The sequence below is a fragment of the Neltuma alba genome, unplaced genomic scaffold, assembly GCF_004799145.2.
Source record: "Neltuma alba isolate B1F8T4 unplaced genomic scaffold, ASM479914v2 tig00011972_pilon, whole genome shotgun sequence".
Classification (NCBI taxonomy): Eukaryota; Viridiplantae; Streptophyta; class Magnoliopsida; order Fabales; family Fabaceae; genus Neltuma; species Neltuma alba.
Genome location: NW_021636547.1, coordinates 480,329 through 494,650, shown reverse-complemented (window position 1 = coordinate 494,650; position 14,322 = coordinate 480,329). Strand labels below are relative to the sequence as shown.

The window sequence follows — 14,322 nt, the reverse complement described above, 5'->3', positions numbered from 1 at the left end:
TAATTTGGCCTAAAAAATCTAACGGTACTATTTGGGGTGTGTGTGTGTGGGGGGGGGGGGTAAAGCATTTAAACGGAAAGAAGGACGTTTAAAAATAAATAAAAAACTACTTCTATCCTTAATATAAAAACTGATTAAGAGATTGAATTTGATCTTAAATATAAGATTTTAATATATTTTATCTCCCAAATTTATATCTTTTTTCTTCAAAATATCTTAATGATTGTAAGTAATTCACACCAATACATTATGATTCAAAATAGGATAGTTTAGAAAAGTAAACACATCTTTATTATAAATAATTAATTTTTTTAATATGATCAAATTTAGTTATCTGGCTCTTATTTAGCTTGTAAAAGACAAAAGACATGGAATGAAAGAAGTGGGTGATACCTTGGCCTGTGCCAGAGAGGGGGTACTAAGTTTGTACATATCTGATTCTGAAACAGAGCAAACCATACATGAACACACATCAACTTGTACGTCCCACATGCCACCTTCATCGCTTTGCCTGAGAGAGAAGCTGACGCGCTGCCAAGCACCGAACCACATATAGGCCGCAAACGCCACCATGGGGAAGAAATCTGCCGTGAGACCACATATTCTAATCATCCAATCTTCCGCTAATGGCCTTGTAGTTTAGTAATTACTAGTATTGAAACTCTCTGTAAGTCCCAGACAGCGAATCCAACCCCCCTTATAAACTCGGACCATTATTAATGCCTGTCCCTGATTTGAAAAATATGAAATCTTCCCACACTGCACCTCCATGGCCGTAATTCCAATTTCGAATCATTATTGGGCCTCAGATGCTCCTCAAGCACAGACTCAGCCTAACACTTTTAAGATCCAACAGCCCATATATATAGTTGGACCCCCTCTAGATGAGGCCCTCTTGTATTCTGTGATGCTCATCTTGTTAAAACACAACTGTGATCAAAACCAAACCACTGCTGTGAACTGTGAAGGGGCCTCCTATTCATCGACACAAAAGAAGTAGCCATATGACCACACACACACGTATCCTCCAGAGGGATGCCAATGAGCGACCCCCAAACTTTTGAAAGTCCTCATCAGGTTTATCATTACCCAATGCGTGCGTCCATCGGATCAGCCCATCTTTACAGTCTGGTTTGTATGATCAGCTTTTTACTCCCACTCTCGAACTTTTTTCATTGCATGATTTAACAGCGAAGCCTTGTGTTAGAGACAAGAATATTAATCACACACTTGCACTGTCACCTTCCCCCCTCTGCCTTTGGACCCCACTGTGATTTTCCGCCATGAAGTATTCGACAAGACTGATGCAGGGATTATACGTGGAGGATAATTTGCTGTACACAATTCTGAATAATCCAGGCTGGGGATAGGAACATCATATTATTACGGGTGCCAGCTATGCTGATATCAGTGCCCGTACTCACCCATCTTATATCAGTATATGGGCCGATTTCCTATTGAAGTCAGATCTTCAACCTATAGCAGCCACTGAGTGACTAATATCAATTGATGGTCTATATAGAAGAACATTTATAGTAAGAAACACGAGTCCCCACTTAGTAATAACAAATCATAGTCTCTAATTCAAAATAATTTGGGTCTGAGGTACAAAAAATAAAATAGATCAGTGAAGCCAGTTGTTATCATGGCCAAGCTGAATTTTGACAGCAAGCATGCGTAAAGAATATGCGTCCGGCTTCTCATCTTTATCACTCTCATCTATGTTGCCGTCCGCTGCCACAAAACGATAAGCTTTCCACCTTAAGATGAAAGAGCGAGCATGTGAAAAAGCCTGAATCAATTGCCAAATATAAGTAAATTAAAAGATTATGAGTAAAACTGCATCATCAAAAAAAATAAAAGCATTAAATACACCTGATAAATAAGATTAAGGTGTTTGATGCTACTTTATTCTGAAAAAAATTTAGTTGACCCTGGCTGAAAATAGCCTTGTTATCATGAACTTTGCTTTTTGATCAAATGCCTCTTCAACCTATGACGCACTCAAAGAAAGGAAACGTAAGTCCGACACCGGCCATTCTCTCTTTTTTTTTTTTTTTTGACACCCAACATAATAAGCAAAGAAAACGTGAACCTGACGTGTTTTAATTATACACGCATGATGAAATGGAAACAATTCCAGTACTCATAACTTTGATAAGTATCCTAAATTCATTAGATCTGAATCATCTATATCTCATTTGGATAATTCAGATTTGATTTCTTTTTTATTTTTATTTATTCAAAATAATTATTTTAATATATATATAATCCAAAATAGAGATAATCTCTTAACTATTATTCTATTAAAAAAATAGTTAATTTTTTTATCTAAAAATAATTAATTAAAAATTTTAAATCTGGACTGTTCAAACGAGATATAAATTATCCAGATCTGATAAGTTTAGAGTGTTCATCAAAGAGATAAACATTGAAACTGGTTCTGAATGAAACTTATCCAACATATTGATATTTCCTGATAACCGGAACTGACGTGTTTCACTTATACTCACATAATGAAACATGCCGTTGGTATTTCCTCACTGAAAAAGTCTTATAAATTTGAAGACAGGCTTTAAGGTTTTATCACTCAAAGCCCTTTAATTAGTCGAAAACGTAACTGAAGAGAGGCATTTAGGCAACTCCGCATCCATCATGTCTTTGGCAGCTTCGCCACCCGTCGCTTTATCCCAGCTCCCTCGGCGCTCTGCTAATTATCCTCCCAGCATTTGGGGAGATCATTTCATTCCATATGCCTCCGAATCTTTGGTATCTTGCCACTATGTCTTTTCAGCTTTATTCCCCACGTATAGCGATCATTATGAAAGAAACGAATCTAATGCTTTTTGAACGCAGGATATAAATATATTCATTAGTATCTAAGTAGCCTATTATTAGAGATCGATATATACACAACATGTATGAAAGACAATATGCATGTATAGTTCCCCGGCATTTTTATGTTATCAAGAGTAATAACACAAAGTTGAATCTGCAGAAAGTTACTGACAAAATGGAGGAGCATATCAAAACGCTCAAGGAAGAAGTGAGAAAGATGCTCATCCTTCCAACCGAAAATCTCGTAGCAAAAATGCACTCGATCGACGCAATCCAACGTTTAGGAGTTAACTACCATTTTGAACTTGAGATTGATGATATATTGCAGTGGATTCATGATAGTTACGTTGAAAATGGTCAAATCACTTTGGAAGAAGATCTCCATACTCTTGCACTTCTCTTTAGGTTACTAAGGCAACATGGCCATCGCATCTCACCTGGTATGTCTCAGCCTCTCTGCCTAGCCACTTCAAACACCATTTTGCTCTCTCAACCACCCAACATACATAATCAACGTGACATGATAAATTAAAACATCTGATCACCTTGTTTCATATAAACCAGATGTGTTTGAAAAGTTCAAGGATCAGCAAGGTAATATCAGTGAAGGACTAACCACTGATGTAGAAGGAATGCTGAGCTTATATGAAGCTGCCCATCTTAGAGTTCACGGAGAAGATATATTAGATGAAGCTCTTGCTTTCACTTCCACTCATCTGGAGTCTATGATCGTCCATTTGAATCGTTCTCTTGCCGCAAAAGTCAAGCACAGCTTAAGGCACCCACTTCGCAAGAATCTTCCTAGGCTAGAAGCTTGGCATTACATATCTTCTTACCACGGTGATCCTTCCCACGATGAAACTCTACTTGCCCTGGCAAAGTTAGATTTCAATATGCTTCAAAAGATGCACCAAAATGAACTCGGAAATATTTCCAAGTATGTTTTTCTAAATTATACTAATAGTCTCTCTATATATATATATTTACGTTGTATCCAAGTGACTCGCCCAAGTCATATTGTTTTTGAACTTTGTTTTAATCTATAGGTGGTGGAAAGAATTGGGTTTTAGGAGCAAGTTGCCTTTTGCTCGCGACCGGTTGGTGGAATGTTACTTGTGGATGTCGGGAGTGTTCTACGAACCTTGCTATGCTTTGGCGAGAAGGATAACCACCAAAGTGATATGTTTGGCCTCGGTCCTTGATGATATATATGATGTTCATGGCACACTTGAAGAACTACAGCTTCTCACGGCAACAATTGAGAGGTTTAAGTTCACTTGAGTCTAAATTACCATCCCATTAAGAAATTTTATTTTAAAATTAGAAATTCTACTGTCAAAATAGCCAACGATTTATCGGGAATATCATTTTTCAGGTGGGATATAAGCTGTCTGGAATTGTTGCCGGAGTACATGAGATTTTGGTACCGAGCACTATTGGATGTTTATGATGAAATCAAGCAAGAAATGACCAAAGAAGGAAGAGAATTTTGCATTAAGTATGCCAAAGATGAAGTAAGACATACTTTTATACTAAATAACTCACCCACTTTTTTTCTATTTTGAACACTTAGATTATTGATTATTTTATAATAATTAATGTGAACATAATTTGTCTGATTCTTCTTATTCCATGGTCAATCAAATGTTAGTGAATGAATAATTGTCTACAAATTAATATAATAAATAATATGAAGAAACGTGACTAATGAAGAGTGAAGAACCCAGTCTCTTTAAAGTCGGTATATATATTGCAAGAGTTTATCACTACTTCTTCTTACTCTACTACCACAAGTTGTTAATCATGGTACGACCCACGCACAGATGAGAAGATTGGCCCAAGCTTACTTGGTTGAAGCCAAATGGTATAATAGCAATAACACACCGACGATGGAGGAGTACATGGGCAACGCACTTGTCTCTTCAGGATACGGCCTGGTCATAGCCATAAGTTTCATTGGGATGGGTCCTATAGCTACCGAGCAAACCTTCCGGAAGTTATCAGATAACCCCAAAATTGTTACAGCGTCACAGACCATTAGCAGGCTGATGGATGACATTGTTTCCAACGAGGTACCGACATTGTTAGAATTCTGAATCATTTAGATGTTTGATTTATATATATATAGAGAGAGAGAGGCAAATAATATATAATTTATGTGTTTGTGGCGTATGTAATTGGTTAGGATGAGCAGAAGAGAGGGGATGTAGCTTCGGCCATAGAGTGCTACATGAAGGAACATGGGGTGATGAAGAGAGAAAATGCGATTGAGGAGTTGAAGAGGCAGGTGGTGAGCGCGTGGAAGCATTTAAATGAGGAACTGCGTGAACCTACGCAAGTGCCAAGGCCTTTGTTGATGCGAATTCTGAACCTGAGTCGCGTAATAGATGTGCTTTACAAGGATTCTGATGGCTACACTCATTCCACAAACTCAACTAAACATCTCATCTCTGCTTTATTCGTACACGATTTTCCCCTTTAAAAATGTGATCATAGATGACAGGTAGGTTTGAACTTAACAAATGCGTGCTCTTGCGTGCTACCTACTACCTTCTGTACTTATTATAAGAACTAGTTTGATTTCTAATTTGATTCTAAATATAAGATCTAAATGCACTTTATCTCTTATATTTATTCATTTTTCTTAAAGTAGTCTTTATAGCAAATACACATATCAAAGATGAGAGTACATTTCATGCTCATCATAATTTGGACCATCCATATTTATTTTAGATAGTTCAAATTGAATTTAAATTTTTTATATATCTCAATCGACTTTTTGTTTCAATAGATACAAAATTTAAAATTAATATAATATCACAACTAACATATCTTTAAAAAATAAATTTATTATTGAAAAAATTGTATGTTAAAAATTTTAAATATGAACCATCTATGTCAATTTTAAATGGTTTTAAATTGCATTACAGTAATGAGCACATAATGCTGATTAGCACTGGATGAAGACCCATTAAAGATTTCATCAAATAGTAGTTTTAGGTGATACACATGATTACTAAAAGTATTTTAAGAAAAACAACACATATTTATTACATACACTAACTTAACAAACTCTCATAATATACTCAAATTAGTCTATTAATTTTTTTTTATTAAGGATCAGCACTAATTATTAGTGAATGAAGCAGTTATTGGCGAATGAAGTTGGAGAGGTGGTGGGTCAGCTTCATTATGCCAATAGTGACGAGGATGATTGACAGCTTCCTGATGGAGACTGATCCATCTGTATTGTGTACAACGACATCCATCCTCCTCGTTTCTCCATTCTCCCGAATGCCTCTTGATTCTTTCCCAGTTTGCTCATGTCTTTGAATTTTTTTCCTTAACCAAATAAAGAAATTAATCTAAAAATACTCAAACTGGTCGAACAAATTAATCTTTTATAAGGCATTCGTTGAGAACGGCGGTTTGAATGGGCATGGCGATGGAAGCAGTGAAGGTGATTCTGATGCCTGGGAAGGGCTGAACTGAGCACAGAAAGCCTTGAGACCGTGAATTTTGCCCGTGGTGTAGGCCGAGTTGGCCTCAGAGATCTCGTACACCTAGCCACCGGGGGTTTCCATGGCCACCAAGGGCATGGCGGCGGCGGCGGCGGTATTTATAGGATTGAAAGTCGAACAAACGGGAACCAGATCCTCTCAGAATCAATTTTCTCAGCATCCTAAAATCCAGTCCGTAACTCTCACTGAACAACATAGAAACATTCTATTCTAACGTAACAAGAAAAATAGAAACATTCTGACAAGAATTAATCTCAATTATATAGTGAGGATTTGCCATAATTGGTGTTAATCATCAACACTCAGTGATGGGTCATGAATTCATGCGTCAAATTATTACGCCATGACACCGCTGGAAAATCTCAGTACTGTTTCATGGTGATGCTATCAACCGTATTCATATATAGATTAGGAGTTAACTTACATAAGCTGATCCGGCCAAAAAAAAATTTACATAAGCTGAAAGCTAAGCGGACAAAAAAAAAAAGAAATAGAGAATGAAGTTTGGTTTACAGATGTGAAAAAGTCCCTCGCAAGCATGATACGGACAACAATTCGCTCTCAAAGAATCAGGTCTTAACACAAAACTTGTCTTTAGGATATCTAAGTACAGGACTTGAGGGGTCACGAAATGTAGAAACATTGCATTTGCATGGTTCTCTTTCACCAGCCGAATTTGACCCTCAACAAAAGTCTTGTCTCTGATATAGGAACCCAAACGCATGTACTAGAGTCTCCCACATGCCGTGGTTTCATCTTCCCATCATGTTATGTATTATGGGCAATGCAAATAATTCAGGGGATGCTTCAACTCAATGAGAAATTCGTAAGAAAGCTATATAGTTCATGTGGCCACTGAGGAGAGAGCAGCCAAAAGTTAGGGGGTCGAAGGAGAAGAGAGAAATTGAAGACGCAGTGCTAGAGTTTGTGGGACCGGACAGCTTGATGACTTGGCGCACTGTAAGCTTTTAGATCATCTAAACGGACTGGATTTTAGGACGCTGAGAAAATGGCTTCTGAGAAGATCCGGCTCCGAACAAACGCAAGGGGTGATGATTTCACGTGCTATGTTGGATCAAGCTTATGATACCTTCACGTTAAGAAAAGCTGATAATAACGAAAGCCCAAATGCATCGGCCCGTATTGGGTTCGCTCAAGAAACTAGATTGTTTGCACCAAGAGAAACTAGATAGTTCATCCGCCCGTCAGGCTCCCCCCCCCCTCTCGGCCTCCCCAATCGCTTTTTCTCTCTTCATCATCCCATGTTCCTTCACGGAGTACTCTACGGCCGAAGAAGCATCCCCTCTCTTCTGCTCATCCTAACCAATTACATACGCCACAAACACAAATTATATATTATTTGCCTCTATATATATATATATATATATCAAACATTTAAATGATTTAGATTTCCAACAATATTGTGGGTGCCTCGTTGGAAACAATGTCATCCATAAGCCTGCTGATGGTCTGTGACGCTGTAACAATTTTGGGGTTATCTGATAACCACCGGAAGGTTTGCTCAGTAGCAATAGGACCTATACCAATGAAACTTATGGCTATGACCAAACGATTGCACATGCACTCCTCCACTACTGTTAGTGTGTAATTGCTGTTGTACCATTTGGCTTCAACCAAGTACGCTTGCACTAAGCTTTTCATCTGCGCCTCCTACCATAATTAAAGAGATTGAGTTCTTTATCTTCGTTGTTCATCATCACGTCTTCAAAAATGAACATCATCACGTCTTACCTCTTCTTTGGCGCACTCGATGCAAAATTGTCTTCCTTCCTTGACCATTTCTTGCTTGATTTCATCGTAAACATCCAACAGTGCTTGGTAACAAAATCTCGCCTATTCTGCCAAGAATTCTGAGCACCTTATATCCCACCTAAAAAATGATATTCCCCAGAAATCGTTAGTTTAAGCTTTGCAAACAGAGATGCATATGATATGGGTAGACTGCGGAAAATTTCGTCCCAAATTTCCCAAAGGAAATCGTCGGACATGTGCCTTCATCCCAGATTTGCCATTTCTACTTTAAAGACTTCTTCAGAACCTGGCCAGAAAGAAATAATACTCCTTTAGAATCGTACTCATAATCACATAATTATATATAGCTGCTGAAAACAATAAAAATATTGAGCAAAAAAAAAAAAGACACTCAATATCAATGGAAGTGGATAAAATTAAAATTTAAAAAGAAAAGAAAATAAGAGGACAAAAGAAGATTTACTTGGAACAAATGTGAATAAAATACCCTAAAGGAATTGGTGGCAAAATATATACATAAGCAATAGAATTTTTAAGCTGGCACAAACATTTTGTTGTCACCTTATATAAGTGATGTTGTTAGTTGTTACCTCCCACGCAATTTATATTAAGCTCCAATGCAAATTTCTTAAACATTATTGAGGACTAAGGAATAATTGACATATATAGAAAGTTGCACGCTTCTTACTAAAGGAAATCCTAAAGGAAAAACACACTGTGCTTTATTCCCAAGGCAACTTATTATACTGCGAAAATCACTAAAAAAGATTTTGAAAATTAAAAAATTACATATAGGAACTCCTTCATAAAAATTATTGTCATTTGCTTATTAATTGTCATCAAAACCTATGGTAATATGGTAATAGTTGTCTTTTTACAATTTTTCTATATTCAACGTCTTTTTTTGCTTAATTTCCAACTGAGGCAACTACGCCAAATTACGCTTAATCATTTTCACTTGCATTTTTTCATCTTGTCATTTTTTTCCACCAGTGTTATCATGCATAATATGTGCGTGCGTGTGTGTGTGGAGAATTGACCAAGGAATTATGGGTTTGACGTGCTGGTGGAGACAATGACGGAGGATGGATCTCTAGATATTTGGAGAAATGAAAAGCGAAATCCAAGTAGGGCTTTGTGGGGCCTTGCGGCACGATGGGAGACAGAGACCCAACGGAAGGCACTGCGCATTTGGATGGCTTTAAAGCTTCCAAAGGCGCACCGCATTATCCTTTCCTTTTTAGGGACTGTTTAGAATGGCGTTGAAAAGTGCTTGTATTCACATTTTATATGGACCAGTTTTGTTACTCATCAGAGTTATTAAATCTCGATTGTTTAAGAGTCCAAATTTAAAATTTTTTATTAATTATTTTTAAATAGAAAAAATTATTTTTTGAAAGAATGATAGTTAAGAAATTTTTCTTTTTTTTTTAAATTCTATACATATTAAAATAATTATTTTAAATAAATAAAAATAAAAATAAATTAAATTTGGACCATCCACATAAGATATGGATGACTTAGATCTGATAAGTTTAGGGTGCTTATCACAATGATAAGCATCGAAACTGGTTCTCATTTTATGTAAGTCGAGATGAAATTTTTTTGACATATTCATCTCGTATTTCGTAAATTATGATTAAAAGCTACATATAAAATATTCTAAGTAGGCCCTTAATCATGATTTAGTTGCACATTGAGACACATAATTTGAGAAAATTACTTTTAAGTGCTGCGAAATGCTCACAGAACTCTCGATCTCGATACCTTGTATTTAAATATAGTTCCATACTCAACTATTAAAAGAAAATCTTAATCCTCCGGCCATCACACAGCATTATGGTTCCCACTTGTTGATACACACACCACATAAACCTTAATAACTACTTGCAAGCCATGCGTCTCTAAAGCATATCCATTTGTATTACTGTAAATTATCAATGGGGCCCACCACTAATGCTGCAACATGATCTTTCAGCAGTTCAGCATGTGTGTATCTGTCTGCAAAGTTTCCATACACAAGCTCTATTATGCTTGTGAAATTCACAACACAATCGAGCACAACCTTTGGAACAACATCTGGCTTCAAGTATTCTTCGTTTATATCTTTCCATGCATTATCTAAATCCTTTTGCAGAATTTGATAGGCCTCTTCTTCTGAAATCCCATGTTGATTCATCAAACATTATATTCCACTGCAGAAGCAACATGTACTCTCTTCCGCTCAAACTACCAATTCAAGAAGACAATAAACTCAGTACCTATAAGAGCATCATAAAAATTAATCACGATCTATAATTTGAATTGTTAATGCTGTACCTTGTGAGAACTCATGTCACCTGTTAATCTGCCGATAATAGCTGAGGCTCTCACAATTTTGGGAACACTGGAAACCCAATCAAACACATGTTCGGCTGCCAAGTTCCCGAGACCAAGGAAAGAAGCCATCTCGAGCAAAGGGTAACAAGATGTCACTACTCCGTACTCTTCGTATGTTGGGGTGTAACCTTGGTTGCAACACTTGGCTTCAACCAGATAGGCTTCTGCAAGTTTTTGAAACTACTAACATATACATTAACTTCATTAGTCAAACTTTCCAATTCAGTTTAAACATAATATGTAGAATTTGATATTGGCAGTAAATATCCTACAGTTTTTTTAACAAATGGAACAAAGCATGATTTTCCTTCCTTTTCAGTCAGCAACTCCATTTCATTGAATAGATCTAACAGGGCATGAAACACCACTTTCATACATTCTGGAACAGGATCCAAAGGACTAGCATCCCATCTGAGAAACAGTTTGAATTAACAATATTAGCTTTGTTAATTAACAACAAATGAGAAAAATAGCATTTGAAGGATTTAATTTTTCAAGAAAAATTAAAATTATTGATCAATTAATTTAACCTCAGGACTGCTTCAGTGAAGAGTTCAAGTGCTTCAAGGGTGCCATATGCACATGTATCATCAACGGCAGAAATAACCGCAATTAATTTGCCGACTATTGTCCTTCCAATTATATACTGAGGCTCATAATATACGCCCAAGGGCCAAAAATATGCTTCAACTACTCTGTCCCTTGCATATGGCACCTTGGTCACACAGTCTAACTTCTTCCACCACCTGCAATGCAATATAATATATGCATGTTAAGCTTTCCAGTTCTTTTTAATAACATGATATCTGACTTTGCCTAGATATGATTCAGAAAGTAGGTCTGTCACACGTTGAAGTTCCTCTTTGTGCAGAAGCTGCACAATATGAAAGTCCAGGACGGCCAATTCTAGCAGTTGGTAGTTTGGAGAAGCCGCTGCTGAGTACATGGGAATGTAATACCTGGATTCCAATCGTGGGATTCCTTTCCGAATGGGGAAGTTCAGCGCACGACTAACTCTTCGTTCGAGGTTTGGGCTCATGGCACCCAACCTTGACTTGAGGTGATAGGAAGTGAAATGTATAGCCTGGTCAAGAACATCTTCTCCATGGATGCCAAATATATCTGCATACACTTTTAGAAATGAGAAGGTCTGATAGAGTGGATAAGAACTTAAACAAAATATGAACAGCATTAGTCAGTTAACGTACCACATGGTGCGTGAAAACCTTGTTGCCTAAGCAACCGAAACCAGAGGGAAATGGTATGAAGATCTTTGCCTTTGAAAGGTGGAGGAAGGTGAAGGGTTGTTGTGCATATTCTGTAATATCTCTTCAATCTCACCTTCGAAATGATAAGACACACCTAAACGTCTGATGTTGTCGATCAAGTTCAGCTTTTCCGTAAGATCCTGATCAACTGGTGCTACTATCAATTTTCGAACTTTCCCCGTCAGACGTTGTGATCGCTGTAGGACTTCCGGTTCTCTATTCTGCACCTTCAAAAATTAATGAGGGTCTTCTATGCACCGAAAAGAAGAAAATATTTCTGTTCCTTTTTTTTTTTTTGAAGTTAATAGTTTTCTTTTTGGTTTATATATATATATATATATATATATATATATATCCTTCCTGTAACTCAATTCTATTTCATATAGATACGAAAGTTATTTCAAATTTCACTCATATATACCGACACCCAACACTTGGGTCAAAGTACGTAAAATGATTTCATGGATCGTAAATATTAAGCAAAAGAAAGAAAATAGTGAAAGTAAAAGAAATACCAGGAGAGGAAGAGAGGCAGAATTGAAGAAATAGTATCCCCAAATATTGGGACTAAAATGGGCCATGGGACGCATAATTTGAGATGTTTGACTTGCGGAAGACATTTTTGGGTATAAAACTGCGAATGCTTTTTTCTTTGGCCTAGTTTGAAGATGTTACTTATGTGCCTTGCCATTTATACTAGTCTTCATCTCACCTATCGCCTCAATCAGAAATTAATAAACATCTATTTAGGAAAGAGACAGGAGAGATCACGATGAAGCAATTTGAACTTTGATTGGATAGTACGATTAATTAATAAAATATCTAAATGTCTCCCCCCCCCCCTTCTTATCAATCTCATTCAAGGTGATTCTACTGCCAAGTTATATTCTTTCAATACTTAATATAACGGGTATTTAACTAATTCTAGTAAATTAAAAAAGCTATATAAATTATTTAATTTTAGCAAACATGACATGATATCCCTAAGATATTCCTATGTGATGTTAGATTATTACTACTACCTCCGGTCCTATTTAATAAATCTTATTTATAGACTACAAATGAGGTCGTATAATTAGGACCAGAAGTAATATATCGATTTATAAATTAGGGTTCATATAATATTTGGTCCTTATAGTTTATATTCATTTTGGTTTTGGTCCCTATACTTTCAAGCAATAGGTTTTGGTCACTCAAGTTTTATTCCGTTTATAACGTTAGTCCCTATAGTTTAATAAGGACCTAAACGGTATTAAGTTTGCTGATGTGTCACTAACACCGTTTATTCTACTGACATGGCATGCTAACTAAGCAAGATGACTGGATATGCGATTTTAATTATATATATTTATATATATATATATATATATATATATATAAAGGCCATCATCTTCTTCGTGTAATGGGGCATTCTCACTGCAAACCATTGATTCATTGTCATCATCTCGCTTTTTTCTTGTACAGTTGTAATAACTTGAGGAGCCAAGTGTAAGCTCAATCTCAGACTCATGCATGATCTCTACCTCATCATTGGCTGATTCTACAATGTGCTCCTCCGCTGTCCTGTTCAAGATCAAATCTGCTTTCAGGCTTTTTATATGCATCTTTATGATGATTAGTAATGTAACATGAACATTCTTAATTACTCAATCTCTAAATGATCAATAATTTAAAGGGAAAAATTTAGAAAGACAAGTACTTGCTCCATGAGCCACCTTTGTTTTTTGTTCAAAAAACAGAGATTAACATAGCCATGAATCTGAAAGTTGCAAGCCTAAAGATCTTTACAATGGCAGAGCAATTGGACCTTGTGGTCCTCGTATTCTTCAATTCTGTTTATTTTTTCCCAATAATATTACTCTTATAAATTAATGATAACTTAGATAAGATATCTATGTGCCACGTGATTTTGGCTTTCCCAATTGATTGATTTTTTTTCCCAGCTAGGTGACATATATTTCATATAAAATAATAAATTTCAAACAAATTCTGTAGTCTCCGCCTCCAACTCGCAAAAAACGCCTCATATGAACATATGATTTCAAAACAATGGTGATATCTTCAAAGCATAAACATTCTTTACCCTTTTCCACTTCCCTCCCCAAGTAACCGATTCTTTTCCACGTCTGCTCTCTTCTCTGTTCTGGCTTCCCCTTTTATAAGTGAAACAGTGAAGGAGGGTTGAGGAGTCACGGGGGATCGTCTTCTTCATCAAGAGGAGGGAGAGAAAGCTGGGAAGAGCTAGACAGAGACGCTGTTGACTAGACTGAATCCTCTTCTTCACTAGAGGTTTGACAACGTGATCTGTGGAGGGCACCATCGAAGGAGTGAGTTTTAATCAGGAGAGGGGAGGAGAACGCCATTAGAGCTAGCAGAGGAAATGCTTAATGCAATTCTGATGATGACGCCGATGTACAGTGAGAAGAAGATGATGGCTTTTTATATATATATATAATTAAAATCACATATCCAGTCTTCTTGCTTAGTTAGCATGCCATGTCAGTGGAATAAATTGTGTTAGTGACACATTAGCAAATTTAACA

At 36.6% G+C, this 14,322-nt stretch overlaps 1 protein-coding gene and 1 pseudogene across 1 annotated transcript; one reads left to right on the top strand and one right to left on the bottom strand.

Moving 5' to 3' along the window:
* The first annotated feature begins 2,655 nt into the window (after positions 1-2,655).
* LOC114720289 ((-)-germacrene D synthase-like) lies at positions 2,656-5,352 on the top strand. The gene is made up of 7 exons (XM_028905925.1): positions 2,656-2,769; positions 2,999-3,278; positions 3,403-3,775; positions 3,885-4,103; positions 4,214-4,352; positions 4,662-4,910; positions 5,024-5,352. Exons 1-7 carry the CDS (start codon positions 2,656-2,658, stop codon positions 5,318-5,320), a joined length of 1,671 nt encoding a protein of 556 aa, XP_028761758.1. The 3' UTR covers positions 5,321-5,352.
* A 4,704-nt stretch (positions 5,353-10,056) lies between these two features.
* LOC114720287 (probable sesquiterpene synthase) lies at positions 10,057-12,399 on the bottom strand (annotated as a pseudogene).
* Positions 12,400-14,322: the final 1,923 nt, after the last annotated feature.

Bases quoted from the DNA above. Each gene is read 5' to 3' on its own strand.
- LOC114720289 (XM_028905925.1), top strand. From the start codon at position 2,656: ATGTCTTTGGCAGCTTCGCCACCCGTCGCTTTATCCCAGCTCCCTCGG. The intron at 4,353-4,661 runs GTAAGACATACT...ACCCACGCACAG, and splicing joins TTAAGTATGCCAAAGATGAA to ATGAGAAGATTGGCCCAAGC. The intron at 4,911-5,023 runs GTACCGACATTG...GTAATTGGTTAG, and splicing joins ATGACATTGTTTCCAACGAG to GATGAGCAGAAGAGAGGGGA.